The following is a 19,440-nucleotide window of genomic DNA, read 5'->3' on the forward strand; positions in this document are numbered from 1 at the left end:
CCAGTGACCCCACAATGTCCCCATTATCCCCAGGGTCCCCAATGTCCCCTCAACGTCCCCAGTGTCCCCCCAGTGTCCCCCCAGTGTCCCCAGTATCCCCAGTGTCCCGCACGTCCCCAGGTGCGCTCGGCGGTGGCCGTGGGGACCCCGGACTATCTGTCCCCAGTATCCCCAGTATCCCCAGTATCCCCAATGCCCCCAGGTGCGCTCGGCGGTGGCCGTGGGGACCCCGGACTATCTGTCCCCAGTATCCCCAGTATCCCCAGTATCCCCAGTATCCCCAATGCCCCCAGGTGCGCTCGGCGGTGGCCGTGGGGACCCCGGACTATCTGTCCCCAGTATCCCCAGTATCCCCAGTATCCCCAATGCCCCCAGGTGCGCTCGGCGGTGGCCGTGGGGACCCCGGACTATCTGTCCCCAGTATCCCCAGTATCCCCAGTATCCCCAATGCCCCCAGGTGCACTCGGCGGTGGCCGTGGGGACCCCGGACTATCTGTCCCCAGTATCCCCAGTATCCCCAATGCCCCCAGGTGCGCTCGGCGGTGGCCGTGGGGACCCCGGACTATCTGCCCCCAGTATCCCCAGTATCCCCAGTATCCCCAGTATCCCCAATGCCCCCAGGTGCACTCGGCGGTGGCCGTGGGGACCCCGGACTATCTGTCTCCAGTATCCCCAGTATCCCCAGTATCCCCGATGCCCCCAGGTGCGCTCGGCGGTGGCCGTGGGGACCCCGGACTATCTGTCCCCAGTATCCCCAGTATCCCCAGTATCCCCGATGCCCCCAGGTGCGCTCGGCGGTGGCCGTGGGGACCCCGGACTATCTGTCTCCAGTATCCCCAGTATCCCCAGTATCCCCAGTATCCCCAATGCCCCCAGGTGCGCTCGGCGGTGGCCGTGGGGACCCCGGACTATCTGTCCCCAGTATCCCCAGTATCCCCAGTATCCCCGATGCCCCCAGGTGCGCTCGGCGGTGGCCGTGGGGACCCCGGACTATCTGTCCCCAGTATCCCCAGTATCCCCAGTATCCCCAGTATCCCCAATGCCCCCAGGTGCGCTCGGCGGTGGCCGTGGGGACCCCGGACTATCTGTCCCCAGTATCCCCAGTATCCCCAGTATCCCCGATGCCCCCAGGTGCGCTCGGCGGTGGCCGTGGGGACCCCGGACTATCTGTCCCCAGTATCCCCAGTATCCCCAGTATCCCCAGTATCCCCAATGCCCCCAGGTGCGCTCGGCGGTGGCCGTGGGGACCCCGGACTATCTGTCCCCAGTATCCCCAGTATCCCCAGTATCCCCAATGCCCCCAGGTGCGCTCGGCGGTGGCCGTGGGGACCCCGGACTATCTGTCCCCAGTATCCCCAGTATCCCCAGTATCCCCGATGCCCCCAGGTGCGCTCGGCGGTGGCCGTGGGGACCCCGGACTATCTGCCCCCAGTATCCCCAGTATCCCCAGTATCCCCAATGCCCCCAGGTGCGCTCGGCGGTGGCCGTGGGGACCCCGGACTATCTGTCCCCAGTATCCCCAGTATCCCCAGTATCCCCGATGCCCCCAGGTGCGCTCGGCGGTGGCCGTGGGGACCCCGGACTATCTGTCCCCCAGTATCCCCAGTATCCCCAGTATCCCCAATGCCCCCAGGTGCGCTCGGCGGTGGCCGTGGGGACCCCGGACTATCTGTCCCCAGTATCCCCAGTATCCCCAGTATCCCCGATGCCCCCAGGTGCGCTCGGCGGTGGCCGTGGGGACCCCGGACTATCTGTCCCCAGTATCGCCAGTATCCCCAGTATCCCCGATGCCCCCAGGTGCGCTCGGCGGTGGCCGTGGGGACCCCGGACTATCTGTCCCCAGTATCCCCAGTATCCCCAGTATCCCCAATGCCCCCAGGTGCGCTCGGCGGTGGCCGTGGGGACCCCGGACTATCTGTCCCCAGTATCCCCAGTATCCCCAGTATCCCCAATGCCCCCAGGTGCGCTCGGCGGTGGCCGTGGGGACCCCGGACTATCTGTCCCCAGTATCCCCAGTATCCCCAGTATCCCCAGTATCCCCAATGCCCCCAGGTGCGCTCGGCGGTGGCCGTGGGGACCCCGGACTATCTGTCCCCAGTATCCCCAGTATCCCCAGTATCCCCAATGCCCCCAGGTGCGCTCGGCGGTGGCCGTGGGGACCCCGGACTATCTGTCCCCAGTATCCCCAGTATCCCCAGTATCCCCGATGCCCCCAGGTGCGCTCGGCGGTGGCCGTGGGGACCCCGGACTATCTGTCCCCAGTATCCCCAGTATCCCCAGTATCCCCAGTATCCCCAATGCCCCCAGGTGCGCTCGGCGGTGGCTGTGGGGACCCCGGACTATCTGTCCCCAGTATCCCCAGTATCCCCAGTATCCCCAATGCCCCCAGGTGCGCTCGGCGGTGGCCGTGGGGACCCCGGACTATCTGTCCCCAGTATCCCCAGTATCCCCAGTATCCCCAGTATCCCCAATGCCCCCAGGTGCGCTCGGCGGTGGCCGTGGGGACCCCGGACTATCTGTCCCCAGTATCCCCAGTATCCCCAGTATCCCCAATGCCCCCAGGTGCGCTCGGCGGTGGCCGTGGGGACCCCGGACTATCTGTCCCCAGTATCCCCAGTATCCCCAGTATCCCCGATGCCCCCAGGTGCGCTCGGCGGTGGCCGTGGGGACCCCGGACTATCTGTCCCCAGTATCCCCAGTATCCCCAGTATCCCCGATGCCCCCAGGTGCGCTCGGCGGTGGCCGTGGGGACCCCGGACTATCTGTCCCCAGTATCCCCAGTATCCCCAGTATCCCCAATGCCCCCAGGTGCGCTCGGCGGTGGCCGTGGGGACCCCGGACTATCTGTCCCCAGTATCCCCAGTATCCCCAGTATCCCCAGTATCCCCGATGCCCCCAGGTGCGCTCGGCGGTGGCCGTGGGGACCCCGGACTATCTGTCCCCAGTATCCCCAGTATCCCCAGTATCCCCAGTATCCCCAATGCCCCCAGGTGCGCTCGGCGGTGGCCGTGGGGACCCCGGACTATCTGTCCCCAGTATCCCCAGTATCCCCAGTATCCCCGATGCCCCCAGGTGCGCTCGGCGGTGGCCGTGGGGACCCCGGACTATCTGCCCCCAGTATCCCCAGTATCCCCAGTATCCCCAATGCCCCCAGGTGCGCTCGGCGGTGGCCGTGGGGACCCCGGACTATCTGTCCCCAGTATCCCCAGTATCCCCAGTATCCCCAGTATCCCCGATGCCCCCAGGTGCGCTCGGCGGTGGCCGTGGGGACCCCGGACTATCTGTCCCCAGTATCCCCAGTATCCCCAGTATCCCCAGTATCCCCAGTATCCCCGATGCCCCCAGGTGCGCTCGGCGGTGGCCGTGGGGACCCCGGACTATCTGTCCCCAGTATCCCCAGTATCCCCAGTATCCCCAGTATCCCCGATGCCCCCAGGTGCGCTCGGCGGTGGCCGTGGGGACCCCGGACTATCTGCCCCCAGTATCCCCAGTATCCCCAGTATCCCCAGTATCCCCAATGCCCCCAGGTGCGCTCGGCGGTGGCCGTGGGGACCCCGGACTATCTGTCCCCAGTATCCCCAGTATCCCCAGTATCCCCAGTATCCCCAATGCCCCCAGGTGCGCTCGGCGGTGGCCGTGGGGACCCCGGACTATCTGTCCCCAGTATCCCCAGTATCCCCAGTATCCCCAATGCCCCCAGGTGCGCTCGGCGGTGGCCGTGGGGACCCCGGACTATCTGTCCCCAGTATCCCCAGTATCCCCAGTATCCCCAGTATCCCCAGTATCCCCAATGCCCCCAGGTGCGCTCGGCGGTGGCCGTGGGGACCCCGGACTATCTGTCCCCCGAGATGCTGCTGGCGGTCGAGGACCCCTCGCGCTCCTACGGCCCCGAGTGTGACTGGTGGGCGCTGGGGGTCCTCGCCTACGAGATGTTCTTCGGCCGCCCCCCGTTCTTCGCCGACACCGTCCTCGAGACCTACGCCAAGATCCTGCACTTCCAGGTGCGCTGGGAGGAGCTGGGAGGGACTGGGCGGGGCTGGGAGGGGCTGGGAGGGGCTGGGAGGGCACTGGGAGGTGCTGGGAGGGACTAGGAGGGCACTGGGAGGGCATGGGAGGAACTGGGAGTCACTCGGGGGGCACTGGGTGTCACTGGGGGAGCACTGGGATGCACTGGGAGTCACTGGGAGTCAGTGGGATGCACTGGGGAGTCACTGGGGGGGCACTGGGTGTCACTGGGGGGGCACTGGAGGGCACTGGGAGTCACTGGGATGCACTGGGGAGTCACTGGGAGTCACTGGGATGCACTGGGATGCACTGGGATGCACTGGGATGCACTGGGGGAGCACTGGGGATGCACTGGGAGTCACTGGGATGCACTGGGGATGCACTGAGATGCACTGGAAGCCACTGGGAGTCACTGGGAGTCACTAGGATGCACTGGGAAGTCACTGGGATGCACTGGGCATGCACTGAGATGCACTGGGATGCACTGGGGATGCACTGGGGAGTCACTGGGATGCACTGGGGAGCACTGGGATGCACTGGGGATGCACTGGGAGTCACTGGGAGTCACTAGGATGCACTGGGATGCACTGGGGATGCACTGGGGAGTCACTGGGATGCACTGGGGAGCACTGGGATGCACTGGGGATGCACTGGAAGTCACTGGGAGTCACTGGGAGTCACTAGGATGCACTGGGGATGCACTGAGATGCACTGGGATGCACTGGGGATGCACTGGGAGTCACTAGGATGCACTGGGATGCACTGGGATGCACTGGGATGCACTGGGTAGTCACTGGGATGCACTGGGGATGCACTGAGATGCACTGGGAGTCACTGGGAGTCACTAGGATGCACTGGGATGCACTGGGAAGTCACTGGGATGCACTGGGATGCACTGGGGATGCACTGGGAAGTCACTGGGATGCACTGGGAAGTCACTGGGATGCACTGGGATGCACTGGGGATGCACTGGGGAGTCACTGGGATGCACTGGGGATGCACTGGAAGTCACTGGGATGCACTGGGGATGCACTGGGAGTCACTGGGAGTCACTGGGAGTCACTGGGATGCACTGGGATGCACTGGGATGCAGTGGGATGCACTGGGAGTCACTGGGGGATGCACTGGGAAGTCACTGGGAAGTCACTGGGATGCACTGGGGATGCACTGGGGAGTCACTGGGATGCACTGGGAAGTCACTGGGTAGTCACTGGGATGCACTGGGGATGCACTGAGATGCACTGGGGATGCACTGGGATGCACTGGGAAGTCACTGGGATGCACTGGGGATGCACTGAGATGCACTGGGAGTCACTGGGAGTCACTGGGGATGCACTGGGATGCAGTGGGATGCACTGGGAGTCACTGGGGAGTCACTGGGAAGTCACTGGGATGCACTGGGATTCACTGGGATGCACTGGGATGCACTGGGGAGTCACTGGGTAGTCACTGGGATGCACTGGGGATGCACTGGGAAGTCACTGGGTAGTCACTGGGATGCACTGGGGATGCACTGAGATGCACTGGGGATGCACTGGGATGCACTGGGAAGTCACTGGGAGTCACTGGGGATGCACTGGGATGCAGTGGGATGCACTGGGAGTCACTGGGGAGTCACTGGGAAGTCACTGGGATGCACTGGAAGTCACTGGGATGCACTGGGGATGCACTGGGAGTCACTGGGAGTCACTGGGAGTCACTAGGATGCACTGGGAAGTCACTGGGATGCACTGGGGGTGCACTGGGAGTCACTGGGGGATGCACTGGGAAGTCACTGGGTAGTCACTGGGATGCACTGGGATGCACTGGGGATGCACTGAGATGCACTGGGGATGCACTGGGATGCACTGGGAAGTCACTGGGATGCACTGGGAAGTCACTGGGATGCACTGGGGATGCACTGGGGATGCACTGGGGATGCACTGGGGAGTCACTGGGATGCACTGGGGATGCACTGGAAGTCACTGGGATGCACTGGGAAGTCACTGGGATGCACTGGGGATGCACTGAGATGCACTGGGAGTCACTGGGAGTCACTGGGGATGCACTGGGAGTCACTGGGGAGTCACTGGGGAGTCACTGGGAAGTCACTGGGATGCACTGGGATGCACTGGGATGCAGTGGGATGCACTGGGAGTCACTGGGGAGTCACTGGGAAGTCACTGGGATGCACTGGGATGCACTGGGATGCACTGGGGGGGGGTCTCCAACCCCCTCCCCTCCTCCCCCCCCCCCAGGACCACCTGCACCTTCCCGAGGACGACGACGACGAAGGCGAGGCCGAGGATGAGGAGGGGTCCCGCGGGGATGAGGAGGGGTCCCGCGAGGATGAGGAGGGGTCCCGCGGGGATGAGGAGGGGTCCCGCGGGGATGAGGAGGGGTCCCGCGGCGGGGCCGGCCCCCCCCGGGCGGGAGCGCGCCCCCGGGGGCGGGGGGTGCCGGCGGCGGCGCGCGCGCTCGTGCGGGGCCTGCTGTGCGCGCCGGGAGCGCGCCTGGGCCGCGGGGGCGCGCGCGACTTCCGCGCTCTGCCGCTGTTCGCGGGGCTGCGCTGGGCCGCGCTCCGGAGGCAGCGAGCGCCCTTCGCCCCCAGCGCCCGCGGCGCCGCCGACACCTCCAACTTCGACGTGCTGGACGATTGCCTGAGCCAGCAGGTGCGCGGGGAGAGAGAGAGGCGGGATAGAACCGGGATGGACCTGGGAGAGAGGCGGGATAGAACCGGGATGGACATGGGAGAGAGGGGGGAGAGAGGCGGGATGGACATGGGAGAGAGGCGGGATAGAACCGGGATGGACCTGGGAGAGAGACAGGATAAAACCGGGATAAACCTGGGAGGGAGGCGGAATAGAACCGGGATGAACCTGGGAGAGAGACGGGATAGAACCGGGATGAACCTGGGAGAGAGGGGGGAGAGAGAGAGAGACGGGATAGAACCGGGATGGACCTGGGAGAGAGACGGGAGAGAGATGGGATAGAACCGGGATGGACCTGGGAGAGAGGGGGGAGAGAGGCGGGATGGACCTGGGAGAGAGGCGGGATAGAGACGGGATAGACCTGGGAGAGAGGGGGGATAGAACCGGGATGGACATGGGAGAGAGGCGGGAGAGAGGCGGGATAGAACCGGGATGGACCTGGGAGAGAGGCGGGAGAGAGACGGGGTAGAACCGGGATGGACCTGGGAGAGAGGGGGGAGAGAGACGGGATAGAACCGGGATGGACCTGGGAGAGAGGGGGGAGAGAGACGGGGTAGAACCGGGATGGACCTGGGAGAGAGGCGGGATAGAACCGGGATGGACATGGGAGAGAGGGGGGAGAGAGGTGGGATGGACCTGGGAGAGAGGCGGGAGAGAGACGGGATAGAACCGGGATGGACCTGGGAGAGAGGGGGGAGAGAGACGGGATAGAACCGGGATGGACCTGGGAGAGAGGCGGGAGAGAACCGGGATGAACCTGGGAGAGAGGCGGGATAGAACCGGGATGGACCTGGGAGAGAGGGGGGAGAGAGACGGGATAGAACCGGGATGGACTTGGGAGAGAGGGGGGATAGAACCGGGATGGACCTGGGAGAGAGGCGGGAGAGAACCGGGATGGACCTGGGAGAGAGGCGGGATAGAACCGGGATGAACCTGGGAGAGAGACGGGAGAGAGACGGGAGAGAGACAGGATAGAACCGGGATGAACCTGGGAGAGAGACAGGATAAAACCGGGATAAACCTGGGAGGGAGGCGGAATAGAACCGGGATGAACCTGGGAGACGGGATAGAACCGGGATGAACCTGGGAGAGAGACGGGAGAGAGAGAGAGACGGGATAGAACCGGGATGAACCTGGGAGAGAGGCGGGATAGAACCGGGATGGACATGGGAGAGAGGGGGGAGAGAGGTGGGATGGACCTGGGAGAGAGGCGGGAGAGAGACGGGATAGAACCGGGATGGACCTGGGAGAGAGGGGGGAGAGAGACGGGATAGAACCGGGATGGACCTGGGAGAGAGGCGGGAGAGAACCGGGATGAACCTGGGAGAGAGGCGGGAGAGAGATGGGATAGAACCGGGATGGACCTGGGAGAGAGACGGGAGAGAGAGAGAGACGGGATAGAACCGGGATAAACCTGGGAGAGAGACGGGAGAGGGATGGGAGAGAGATGGGAGAGAGACGGGATGGAACCGGGATGAACCTGGGAGAGAGACGGGAGAGAGAGAGACGGGATAGAACCGGGATAAACCCGGGAGAGAGGCGGAATAGAACCGGGATGAACCTGGGAGAGAGATGGGAGAGAGACGGGAGAGAGATGGGATAGAACCGGGATGGAACCGGGGAGAGACGGGCGAGAACCGGGAGAGAGAGACGGGAGAGAGAAACGGGAGAGAGAGACGGGATAGAACCAGGAGAGTGAACCGGGAGAGAGAAACGGGATACACCTGAGAGAGAACCGGGAGAGAGACGGGATAGAACCGGGATAAACCTGGGAGAGAGGCGGGAGAGAGACGGGAGAGAGACGGGAGAGAGATCTGGGATAGAACCGGGAGAGCACCAGGAGAGAGCCGGGATCGCCCTGGGATAAACCCGGGATAAACCGGAGATAGCCCTGAGAGACCCCCGGGATAAACCCGGGATAACCCTCGGGACCCCCCCCCCCCCCAGCACCCCATTTCCTTATCCCAGGATCCCCCTCATGAGAGACCCCCCCCCCATAATGGGATCCCCACCTCGGGACCCCCCCGGGACCCCCGCATGGGACCCCGAATTCCAGGGACCCCCCCATGGAACCCCCAACTCCATGGGACCCCCCCCGGGACCCCCCCCATGGACCCCCCAACTCCAGGGACCCCCCGGGACCCCCCCATGGGACCCCGAATTCCAGGGACCCCCCCATGGGACCCCCCAACTCCAAGGAACCCCCGGGACCCCCCCCATGGGACCCCGAATTCCAGGGACCCCCCATGGACCCCCCAACTCCAGGGACCCCCCCCCATGGGACCCCCAACTCCAAGGACCCCCCCGGGACCCCCCCATGGAACCCCGAATTCCAGGGCCCCCCCCCATGGACCCCCCAACTCCATCCCCCTCCCCAGGACCCCCCCCCGAAAATGGGATCACTTGGGACCCCCCAAAACCCCCCAGCTGCCCCCTCCCCATATTTAACGTGCCCCCCCCCCCCCCTCCAGGAGCTGCTGGGGGAGCCGGGGGACCCCCCCGAGCTGGGGCTGCACCTCCCGTTTGTGGGGTACTCGTACGCCCGCGGGGACCCCGAGTGAGTCTGGGGGCGTCCGGGGGGTCTGGGGGCGGTGGGGTGGGGGTGGGGACAAAGGGGGTGCAGTGGGGGGGGCTGGGGTGGGGGTCCTTGCATTGGGGGGGGGGTGACACCCCATCCCCCCCCCCCCCTCATTCCCCGTGTGCCCCCACCCCGGTTTTAGGGAGGAGGAGGAAGAGGAGGAGGAGGAGGAGGAGGATGAGGAGTGGGACCAGGACGCGGCCATGGAGCTGGAGGGGGAGTGGGGGACCCCCCCCGAGTCGGGGACCCCCCTGGGCACCGGCACCCCCCTGGCCATAGGGACCCCCCCGCGCAGGGGGACGCCCCCACCCCCGGGGGTCCCCCCGACCACCGGACCCCCCCCACCCCCGGGGGTCCCCCCACCCACCGGACCCCCCCCATCCCAGAGCGCCCCCACCCCTCAGGGGACCCCCCCTCAAGAAGAGCCCCCCCCACCCACGGGCGCCTCTGAACTCACGGGACCTCCCCCCCAAAAAGGCCCCCCCCCCACCCACCGGAACACCCCCCCAAAAAGAGCCCCCCACCCCCAAGGGGGGACCCCCCCAAGAATCCCATCCCCCACCCAAAGCCCCTCCCCCGCAACCTGCGGGGCCCCCACCCCAAAAAGGGGTCCCTGCACCCCAAGGGACCCCCCCACCCACGGCCGCCCCCTCCCAAAATGCGGCGCCCCCACCCCAGGCCCCCCCCACCGCCCCCAAGGGCCCCCCCCCGGCCCAGGGGGCCCCCCCGAGGACGCCCCCCCCGGGCAGCGAAGCCCCCCCGGGCACGGAGCCCCCCCGGGCACCGCCGGTAAGTGGGGGGGGAGGATTTGGGGGGGTCCCGGGAGGGGGCAGTGCCCGGTTCGGGGGATCCCGGTGGTCCCGGGAGGGGTCAGTGCCCGGTTCGGGGGGATCCCGGTGGTCCCGGGAGGGGTCAGTGCCCGGTTCGGGGGATCCCGGTGCTCCCGGGAGGGGTCAGTGCCCGGTTCGGGGGGATCCCGGTGGTCCCGGGAGGGGTCAGTGCCGGGTTCGGGGGGATCCCGGTGGTCCCGGGAGGGGTCAGTGCCCGGTTCGGGGAATCCCGGTGCTCCCGGGAGGGGTCAGTGCCCGGTTCGGGGGAATCCCGGTGCTCCCGGGAGGGGTCAGTGCCCGGTTCGGGGGGATCCCGGTGGTCCCGGGAGGGGTCAGTGCCGGGTTCGGGGGGATCCCGGTGGTCCCGGGAGGGGTCAGTGCCCGGTTCGGGGGGATCCCGGTGGTCCCGGGAGGGGTCAGTGCCCGGTTCGGGGGGATCCCGGTGGTCCCGGGAGGGGTCAGTGCCCGGTTCGGGGGGATCCCGGTGCTCCCGGGGGGTGTCAGTGCCCGGTTCGGGGGGATCCCGGTGGTCCCGGGAGGGGTCAGTGCCGGGTTCGGGGGGATCCCGGTGGTCCCGGGAGGGGTCAGTGCCCGGTTCGGGGGGATCCCGGTGCTCCCGGGAGGGGTCAGTGCCCGGTTCGGGGGGATCCCGGTGGTCCCGGGAGGGGTCAGTGCCCGGTTCGGGGGAATCCCGGTGCTCCCGGGAGGGGTCAGTGCCCGGTTCGGGGGGATCCCGGTGCTCCCGGGAGGGGTCAGTGCCCGGTTCGGGGGATCCCGGTGCTCCCGGGAGGGGGCAGTGCCCGGTTCGGGGGATCCCGGTGGTCCCGGGAGGGGTCAGTGCCCGGTTCGGGGGAATCCCGGTGCTGCCGGGAGGGGTCAGTGCCCGGTTCGGGGGGATCCCGGTGGTCCCGGGAGGGGTCAGTGCCGGGTTCGGGGGGATCCCGGTGGTCCCGGGAGGGGTCAGTGCCCGGTTCGGGGGATCCCGGTGGTCCCGGGAGGGGTCAGTGCCCGGTTCGGGGGATCCCGGTGCTCCCGGGAGGGGTCAGTGCCCGGTTCGGGGGGATCCCGGTGCTCCCGGGAGGGGTCAGTGCCCGGTTCGGGGGGATCCCGGTGGTCCCGGGAGGGGTCAGTGCCGGGTTCGGGGGATCCCGGTGGTCCCGGGAGGGGGCAGTGCCCGGTTCGGGGGGATCCCGGTGGTCCCGGGAGGGGTCAGTGCCGGGTTCGGGGGATCCCGGTGGTCCCGGGAGGGGTCAGTGCCCGGTTCGGGGGGATCCCGGTGGTCCCGGGAGGGGTCAGTGCCGGGTTCGGGGGGATCCCGGTGGTCCCGGGAGGGGTCAGTGCCCGGTTCGGGGGATCCCGGTGGTCCCGGGAGGGGGCAGTGCCCGGTTCGGGGGATCCCGATCCCGGTGCTCCCGGGTGTCCCCAGGCAGACGCGGTTCCCGCAGGTGGCGCCGGCGGTCCCGGCGGTCCCGGCGGTCCCGGAGCCGGTGCCGGTGCCTGTCCCGGTGTCGGTGCCGGAGCTGCGGGAGGCGCTGGCGGAGGAGCGGCGCGGGCGGGAGGCGCTGGAGCGGGAGCTCGGGAAGCTGCGGGCGGCGGGGCAGGGGCTGGCCCGGTACGGGAGGGGACAGCGGGGACAGCGGGACCGGGAGGGGACAGCGGGGAAACAACGGGACCGGGAGGGGACAGCGGGGACACCGCGGGGACAGAGGGACCGGGAGGGGACAGCGGGATCGGGAGGGGACAGCGGGGACACCGCGGGGACACCCGGACCGGGAGGGGACAGCGGGACCTGGAGGGGACAGCGGGGACACCGCGGGGACACCCGGACCAGGATGGACAGCGGGGGGACACCCGGACCGGGAGGGGACAGAGGGACCGGGAGGGGACAGCGGGACCGGGAGGGGACAGCGGGGACACCGCGGGGACACCGCGGGACCGGGAGGGAACAGAGGGACCGGGAGGGGACAGCGGGACCGGGAGGGGACAGCGGGGAAACAACGGGGACACCCGGACCAGGATGGACAGCGGGGGGACACCCGGACCGGGAGGGGACAGCGGAGTGACCCCGGGTCTGTGGGGGACAGAGGACACCGGGGAGGTGACAGCGGGCGGCGGGGGTGGCACTGGGTACCGGGGAGGGTGACACCAGTGCCCTCCATGTCCCCAAACACTGCGGCGACAATGACACCGCGGGGCAGGAGAGAACGGGGACCGAGGGGGGGGGAGGGTCCTGGGGGTGTCCCCGGGGGTGTCCCCGGGGGTGTCCCCAACTGTCCCCTCCCCCAGGCGCCTGCAGGAGGCCGAGAGCCGCAACCTGGAACTGGAAGCGAAACTGCGGCGGCTGCAGAGTGACCCCCCCGGGCCCGGCCCCCCCCCGCCGCAAGGCAAGGACCCCCCCCCCAAAATCCTTGGGGACACCCCGGGAATGTCCCCAAAATCCCAGTGACCCCCTGGGAATGTCCCTGACCCCCCTGGACCCCCCCACAAAATCCTTGGGGACACCCCGGCAATGTCCCCAAAATCCCAGTGACCCCCCTGGGAATGTACCTGACCCCCCCCCCCAAATCCTTGGGGACACCCCAGGAATGTCCCCAAAATCCCAGTGACCCCCCTGGGAATGTCCCTGACCCCCCTGGACCCCCCAAAAATCCTTGGGGACACCCCGGGAATGTCCCCAAAATCCCAGTGACCCCCTTGGGAATGTCCCTGACCCCCCCCCCGACCCCCCCAAAATCCTTGGGGACACCCCAGGAATGTCCCCAAAATCCCAGTGACCCCCTGGGAATGTCCCTGACCCACCCTGACCCCCCCCAAAATCCTTGGGGACACCCCGGCAATGTCCCCAAAATCCCAGTGACCCCCTGGGAATGTACCTGACCCCCCCCCCCCCAAATCCTTGGGGACACCCCAGGAATGTCCCCAAAATCCCAGTGACCCCCCCTGGGAATGTCCCCAAAATCCCAGTGACCCCCTTGGGAATGTCCCTGACCCCCCTGGACCCCCCAAAAATCCTTGGGGACACCCCGGGAATGTCCCCAAAATCCCCCAGACCCCCATGGGAATGTCCCCAAAATCCCAGTGACCCCCCTGGGAATGTCCCTGACCCCCCCCCCGACCCCCCCAAAATCCTTGGGGACACCCCGGGAATGTCCCCAAAATCCCAGTGACCCCCTGGGAATGTCCCTGACCCCCCCCCCCGACCCCCCCAAAATCCTTGGGGACACCCCGGGAATGTCCCCAAAATCCCAGTGACCCCCTGGGAATGTCCCTGACCCACCCTGACCCCCCCCAAAATCCTTGGGGACACCCCGGGAATGTCCCCAAAATCCCAGTGACCCCCTGGGAATGTCCCTGACCCCACCCTGACCCCCCCAAAATCCTTGGGGACACCCCAGGAACGTCCCCAAAATCCCCCAGACCCCCCCAAATTCACCGGGACCCCCCCCCCCCACCCCAAAATCCCTCGGGTCCCCCTTCCTCCGGGGGTCTCACCCCCTCCCCAAAATATTTTGGGGGTGTTTTGGGCTGGGGGGAGACAGGACATTGTCCCCTCCCCAAATTTGGGGCTGGGAGGGAACCCCTAAATGGAGGGGGGGGGGGGGGTCCCCAATATTTGGAGGGGGGGTCCAAATCTGACCCGACCCCCCCAAAATTTCCCTTGCAGGAGGCGCGGGGCAGCCCCCCCCCATCGCGGCCCCCCTCACGGAGGTAAGGGGGGATTTTTGGGGGTGATTTTGGGGTTTTTTTGGGGTGATTTTGGGGGGGGTTTTGGGGTGATTTTGGGGGTTTTTTGGGGGGGGGGGGCTGACGCTCTGTGCTCTCTCCGCAGCCCCCCCGGCTTTTCCGCTCCCCCCTGGGGCTGCCCCTGTCCCGGCACCTGCTGCTCTGGGCCCGGGTACGTGGGGCTGTGTCACCTGTGTCACCTGTGTCACCGTCACTGTCACCTCCTGCCACCCCCTGCCACCTCCTGTCACCCCCTGCCACCATCACTGTCACCTCCTGTCACCTCCTGTCACCCCCTGCCACCGTCACTGTCACCCCCTGCCACCCCCTGTCCCGGCACCTGCTGCTCTGGGCCCGGGTACGTGGGGCTGTGTCACCTGTGTCACCTGTGTCACCGTCACTGTCACCTCCTGCCATCCCCTGCCACCTCCTGTCACCCCCTGCCACCATCACTGTCACCTCCTGCCACCGTCACTGTCACCCCCTGCCACCCCCTGTCCCGGCACCTGCTGCTCTGGGCCCGGGTACGTGGGGCTGTGTCACCTGTGTCACCTGTGTCACCGTCACTGTCACCTCCTGCCATCCCCTGCCGCTGCCACTGTCACCCCCTCCCACCTCCAGCCATCCCCTGCCACTGCCACCCCCGTCATTGTCACCCCCTGCCACCTCCTGCCACCATCACTGTCACCTCCTGCCATCCCCTGCCACCCCCTGCCACTGCCACCCCTTGTCACCCCTTGTCACCCCCTGCCGCTGCCACTGTCACCTCCTGCCATCCCCTGCCACCCCCTGCCACCGCCTGCCACTGTCACCTCCTGCCATCCCCTGCCGCTGCCACTGTGACTCCCTGCCACTGCCAGCCCTTGTCACCCCCTGCCACCTCCTGCCACTGTCACCTCTGCCACTGCCACCCCGTCACTGCCACCTCTGCCACTGTCACCAATGCCACTGCCACCCCCTGCCACTGCCAGCTCTTGTCACCCCCTGCCACTGTCACTGTCACCCCCTGCCACCCCCTGCCAGCCTCTGCCACTGCCACCCCCTGTCACTGTCACCCCCGTCACTGCCACCCCCTGCCACTGCCACTGCCACCCCCATCACTGCCACCCCCTGCCACTGCCACTGTCACCATCACCGCCTGCCAGCCTCTGCCACTGCCACCCCCGTGACCATCACCCGCTGTCACTGTCACCTCCTGCCACCCCCTGCCACTGTCACTGCCACCCCCTGCCACTGCCACCCCTGTCACTGTCACCCCCTGCCACTGCCACCCCTGTCATTGTCACCCCGTGCCACCCCTGCCACTGCCACCCCTGTCACTGTCACCCCCTGCCACTGCCACCCCTGTCATTGTCACCCCGTGCCACCCCTGCCCCTGCCACCCCTGTCACTGTCACCCCTGTCACTGTCACCCCATCACTGCCACCCCCTGCCACTGCCACCATCACCGTCACCCCCTGCCACCTCCTGCCACTGCCACTGTCACCCCCTGCCACCCCCGCCACTGCCACCCCTGTCACTGTCACCCCCTGCCACCTCCTGCCACCCCCTGCCACTGCCACTGTCCCCGTCACCCCCTGCCACCCCCACCCCCGTCCCCGCCGGCCACCGCTGCCCCTGGCACTGCCACCCACTGCCACCGCCACCTCTGGCCATGTCCCCAAGGCCACCCACCCCCTGTCACTGCCACCCCCAACCTCGCCTTGTCCCCAGAGCCACCCCCTGTCACCGCCACCCTCCCCCCATGTCCCCATGGCCACCTCCCCGGGCTGGGCCACCAGCCCCGGACAGGACCGGGCCACTCTGGTCACTGCCACCCACAGCTGGCACTGCCACCCTCGGGGCTTTGTCACCTCCCTCCTGGGGCCACCCCCGTGTCCCCCAACCCCGAATGTCCCCAACAACCGGGGAGGGGGGGGGGGGAGGGGCGGTGCCACCATCCGGAGGGGACCTGGGAGGGTGGTGGCGAGGGCTGGGGGGGGTGGTGACAATGCCACCCCCCCCCGCGCGCGCCCTGACCCGTGTCGCTGTCCCCAGGTGCCACACGCCGGTGCCACCAAGGACTGTCTGCTGCTCTGCGCCGCCGGCCTGCGCCCCCCGCCCGCGCCCCCCGGGACCCCCCCTTAATTCGGGGGCCGCGGGTGTCCCCAAAGTGTCCCCGAAGTGTCCCCAAAGTGTCCCCTCCTCCCCTTTCTTTGCACTTGACCCCTCCCCGTACAGAGACCCCCCCCCCAAAAAAATTCCCCCCCCCCCGGGCACTGCGGGGGGTGGGGGGTCGTGGGGAGGGGGTCCCCAACACCTCCGCCCCCTCCCCCCCCAAACCTCTCCACCCCTTGTGGGGGGTCCCCAACCCTTTCCTCCCCCCCACCCCCCAAATAATTTGGGGAGGGGTCTACCCGGTGCCCCCATGACCCTCCCCGAGGGGCAGCGGGACGCGACCCCCCCCCCAAAAAAGGGGTGGGGGGCCCCTCCCTCCCCCCCCGCCGTCCCCCATTAGTAATTTATTCGTAGGGACGTTTGCACTAAAGACCCCTCCCCTTATTTATGCCCCCCCCCCCCCAAATTGGACCTCCCGGGGGTCGCCCCCTCCCCAAATTGACCCCTCCGGGGGTCGCCCCCCTTCATTTCCCGCCACCCAGGGGTCGCCCCCTCCCCAAATTGACGCCCCCCCCCCCCCGTTTGTGACGCCTCCCGGGGGGGGGGGGGGGCGAGAATAAAGTTGTGTTTCTGCCACCCCCCGTGTCCCCAGATTGTCCCCTCTGTGCCACCCCCGTGTCCTCCAACTGTCGCCCGTGCCAGCCCCGTGTCCCCAAGCTGTCCCCGTGTCCCCCTGTGCCACCCCCGCGGTCCCAAACTGTCCCCAAGTGCCACCAATTGTGCCCCAAAACTGTCGCCAGTGCCACCCCCGTGTCCCCAAGCTGTCCCTGTGCCATCCCGGTGTCGCCAGGTTGTGCCCTGTGTCCCTGGACTGTCTCCCGTGTCACGAAACTGTCCCCAAGTGCCACCCCCCGTGTCCCCAAGCTGTCCCCGTGTCCCCTCTGTGCCACCGCGGCGTGTCCCCGCTCTGTCCCCAAGTGCCACCCAGTGTGTGCCCAGTCCATCCCCGCTCTGTCCCCGCTCTGTCCCCAAGTGCCACCCGGCGTGTCCCCGTTCTGTCCCCAAGTGCCACCCAGTGTGTGCCCAGTCCATCCCCCCTCTGTCCCCAAGTGCCACCCAGCGTGTGCCCAGTCCATCCCCGTTCTGTCCCCATTCTGTCCCCAAGTGCCACCCAGCGTGTCCCCGTTCTGTCCCCAAGTGCCACCCAGTGTGTGCCCAGTCCATCCCCGCTCTGTCCCCGTTCTGTCCCCAAGTGCCACCCAGCGTGTCCCCGTTCTGTCCCCAAGTGCCACCCGGCGTGTGCCCAGTCCATCCCCGCTCTGTCCCCGTTCTGTCCCCAAGTGCCACCCACCACTCTGGCCCCATTCTGTCCCCAAGTGCCACCCGGCGTGTCCTCGTTCTGTCCCCAAGTGCCACCCAGTGTGTGCCCAGTCCATCCCCGTTCTGTCCCCAAGTGCCACCCAGTGTGTGCCCAGTCCATCCCCGTTCTGTCCCCGTTCTGTCCCCAAGTGCCACCCGGCGTGTCCCCGCTCTGTCCCCAAGTGCCACCCAGCGTGTGCCCAGTCCATCCCCCCTCTGTCCCCGCTCTGTCCCCAAGTGCCACCCAGCGTGTCCCCGTTCTGTCCCCAAGTGCCACCCAGCGTGTGCCCAGTCCATCCCCCCTCTGTCCCCAAGTGCCACCCAGTGTGTGCCCAGTCCATCCCCGTTCTGTCCCCGTTCTGTCCCCAAGTGCCACCCAGTGTGTGCCATCCCCGCTCTGTCCCCGTTCTGTCCCCAAGTGCCACCCGGCGTGTCCCCATTCTGTCCCCAAGTGCCACCCAGCGTGTGCCCAGTCCATCCCCGCTCTGTCCCCATTCTGTCCCCAAGTGCCACCCACCACTCTGTCCCCGTTCTGTCCCCAAGTGCCACCCAGCGTGTGCCCAGTCCATCCCCGTTCTGTCCCCGTTCTTGTCCTCAAGTGCCACCCAGTGTGTGCCCAGTCCATCCCCGTTCTGTCCCCAAGTGCCACCCAGTGTGTGCCCAGTCCATCCCCGCTCTGTCCCCAAGTGCCACCCAGCGTGTGCCCAGTCCATCCCCGTTCTGTCCCCAAGTGCCACCCACCACTCTGTCCCCGTTCTGTCCCCAAGTGCCACCCAGTGTGTGCCCAGTCCATCCCCGTTCTGTCCCCGAGTGCCACCCAGCGTGTGCCCAGTCCATCCCCGTTCTGTCCCCATTCTGTCCCCAAGTGCCACCCAGCGTGTCCCCGTTCTGTCCCCAAGTGCCACCCAGTGTGTGCCCAGTCCATCCCCGCTCTGTCCCCGCTCTGTCCCCAAGTGCCACCCAGTGTGTGCCCAGTCCATCCCCGCTCTGTCCCCGTTCTGTCCCCAAGTGCCACCCAGCGTGTGCCCAGTCCATCCTCCCTCTGTCCCCAAGTGCCACCCAGCGTGTGCCCAGTCCATCCCCGCTCTGTCCCCAAGTGCCACCCAGTGTGTGCCCAGTCCATCCCCGCTCTGTCCCCGCTCTGTCCCCAAGTGCCACCCAGTGTGTGCCCAGTCCATCCCCGCTCTGTCCCCGTTCTGTCCCCAAGTGCCACCCAGCGTGTGCCCAGTCCATCCTCCCTCTGTCCCCAAGTGCCACCCAGCGTGTGCCCAGTCCATCCCCGCTCTGTCCCCAAGTGCCACCCAGCGTGTGCCCAGTCCATCCCCGCTCTGTCCCCGCTCTGTCCCCAAGTGCCACCCAGCGTGTCCCCGTTCTGTCCCCAAGTGCCACCCAGTGTGTGCCCAGTCCATCCCCGCTCTGTCCCCGCTCTGTCCCCAAGTGCCACCCAGCGTGTCCCCGCTCTGTCCCCAAGTGCCACCCAGTGTGTGCCCAGTCCATCCCCGCTCTGTCCCCATTCTGTCCCCAAGTGCCACCCACCACTCTGTCCCCGTTCTGTCCCCAAGTGCCACCCAGTGTGTGCCCAGTCCATCCCCGCTCTGTCCCCAAGTGCCACCCAGTGTGTGCCCAGTCCATCCCCGTTCTGTCCCCATTCTGTCCCCAAGTGCCACCCAGCGTGTCCCCGCTCTGTCCCCAAGTGCCACCCAGTGTGTGCCATCCCCGCTCTGTCCCCGCTCTGTCCCCAAGTGCCACCCGGCGTGTGCCCAGTCCATCCCCCCTCTGTCCCCAAGTGCCACCCAGTGTGTGCCCAGTCCATCCCCGTTCTGTCCCCGTTCTGTCCCCAAGTGCCACCCGGTGTGTGCCCAGTCCATCCCCGCTCTGTCCCCATTCTGTCCCCAAGTGCCACCCAGTGTGTGCCCAGTCCATCCCCGTTCTGTCCCCGAGTGCCACCCAGTGTGTGCCCAGTCCATCCCCGTTCTGTCCCCAAGTGCCACCCAGTGTGTGCCCAGTCCATCCCCGTTCTGTCCCCGAGTGCCACCCAGTGTGTGCCCAGTCCATCCCCGTTCTGTCCCCAAGTGCCACCCAGTGTGTGCCCAGTCCATCCCCGTTCTGTCCCCAAGTGCCACCCAGCGTGTGCCCAGTCCATCCCCGCTCTGTCCCC

The 19,440-nt window shown here is 67.6% G+C and overlaps 1 protein-coding gene across 1 annotated transcript in view; it reads left to right on the plus strand.

Annotated features, from left to right (window-relative positions):
- The window catches only part of DMPK (DM1 protein kinase), a 29,328-nt gene extending 13,276 nt beyond the window's left edge, over positions 1-16,052 (plus strand). The window contains exons 6-14 of the mRNA XM_032097796.1: positions 3,801-4,001; positions 6,243-6,301; positions 6,365-6,656; positions 9,167-9,252; positions 9,416-10,062; positions 11,268-11,715; positions 12,390-12,487; positions 13,768-13,811; positions 15,864-16,052. Of these exons, the coding sequence (XP_031953687.1) occupies positions 3,801-4,001; positions 6,243-6,301; positions 6,365-6,656; positions 9,167-9,252; positions 9,416-10,062; positions 11,268-11,715; positions 12,390-12,487; positions 13,768-13,811; positions 15,864-15,953 (1,965 nt within the window). The 3' untranslated portion in view covers positions 15,954-16,052. The remainder of the gene's footprint in view (positions 1-3,800; positions 4,002-6,242; positions 6,302-6,364; positions 6,657-9,166; positions 9,253-9,415; positions 10,063-11,267; positions 11,716-12,389; positions 12,488-13,767; positions 13,812-15,863) is intronic.
- The last annotated feature ends 3,388 nt before the right edge of the window (positions 16,053-19,440 follow it).

This window comes from Corvus moneduloides, unplaced genomic scaffold, assembly GCF_009650955.1.
Source record: "Corvus moneduloides isolate bCorMon1 unplaced genomic scaffold, bCorMon1.pri scaffold_115_arrow_ctg1, whole genome shotgun sequence".
Classification (NCBI taxonomy): domain Eukaryota; kingdom Metazoa; phylum Chordata; class Aves; order Passeriformes; family Corvidae; genus Corvus; species Corvus moneduloides.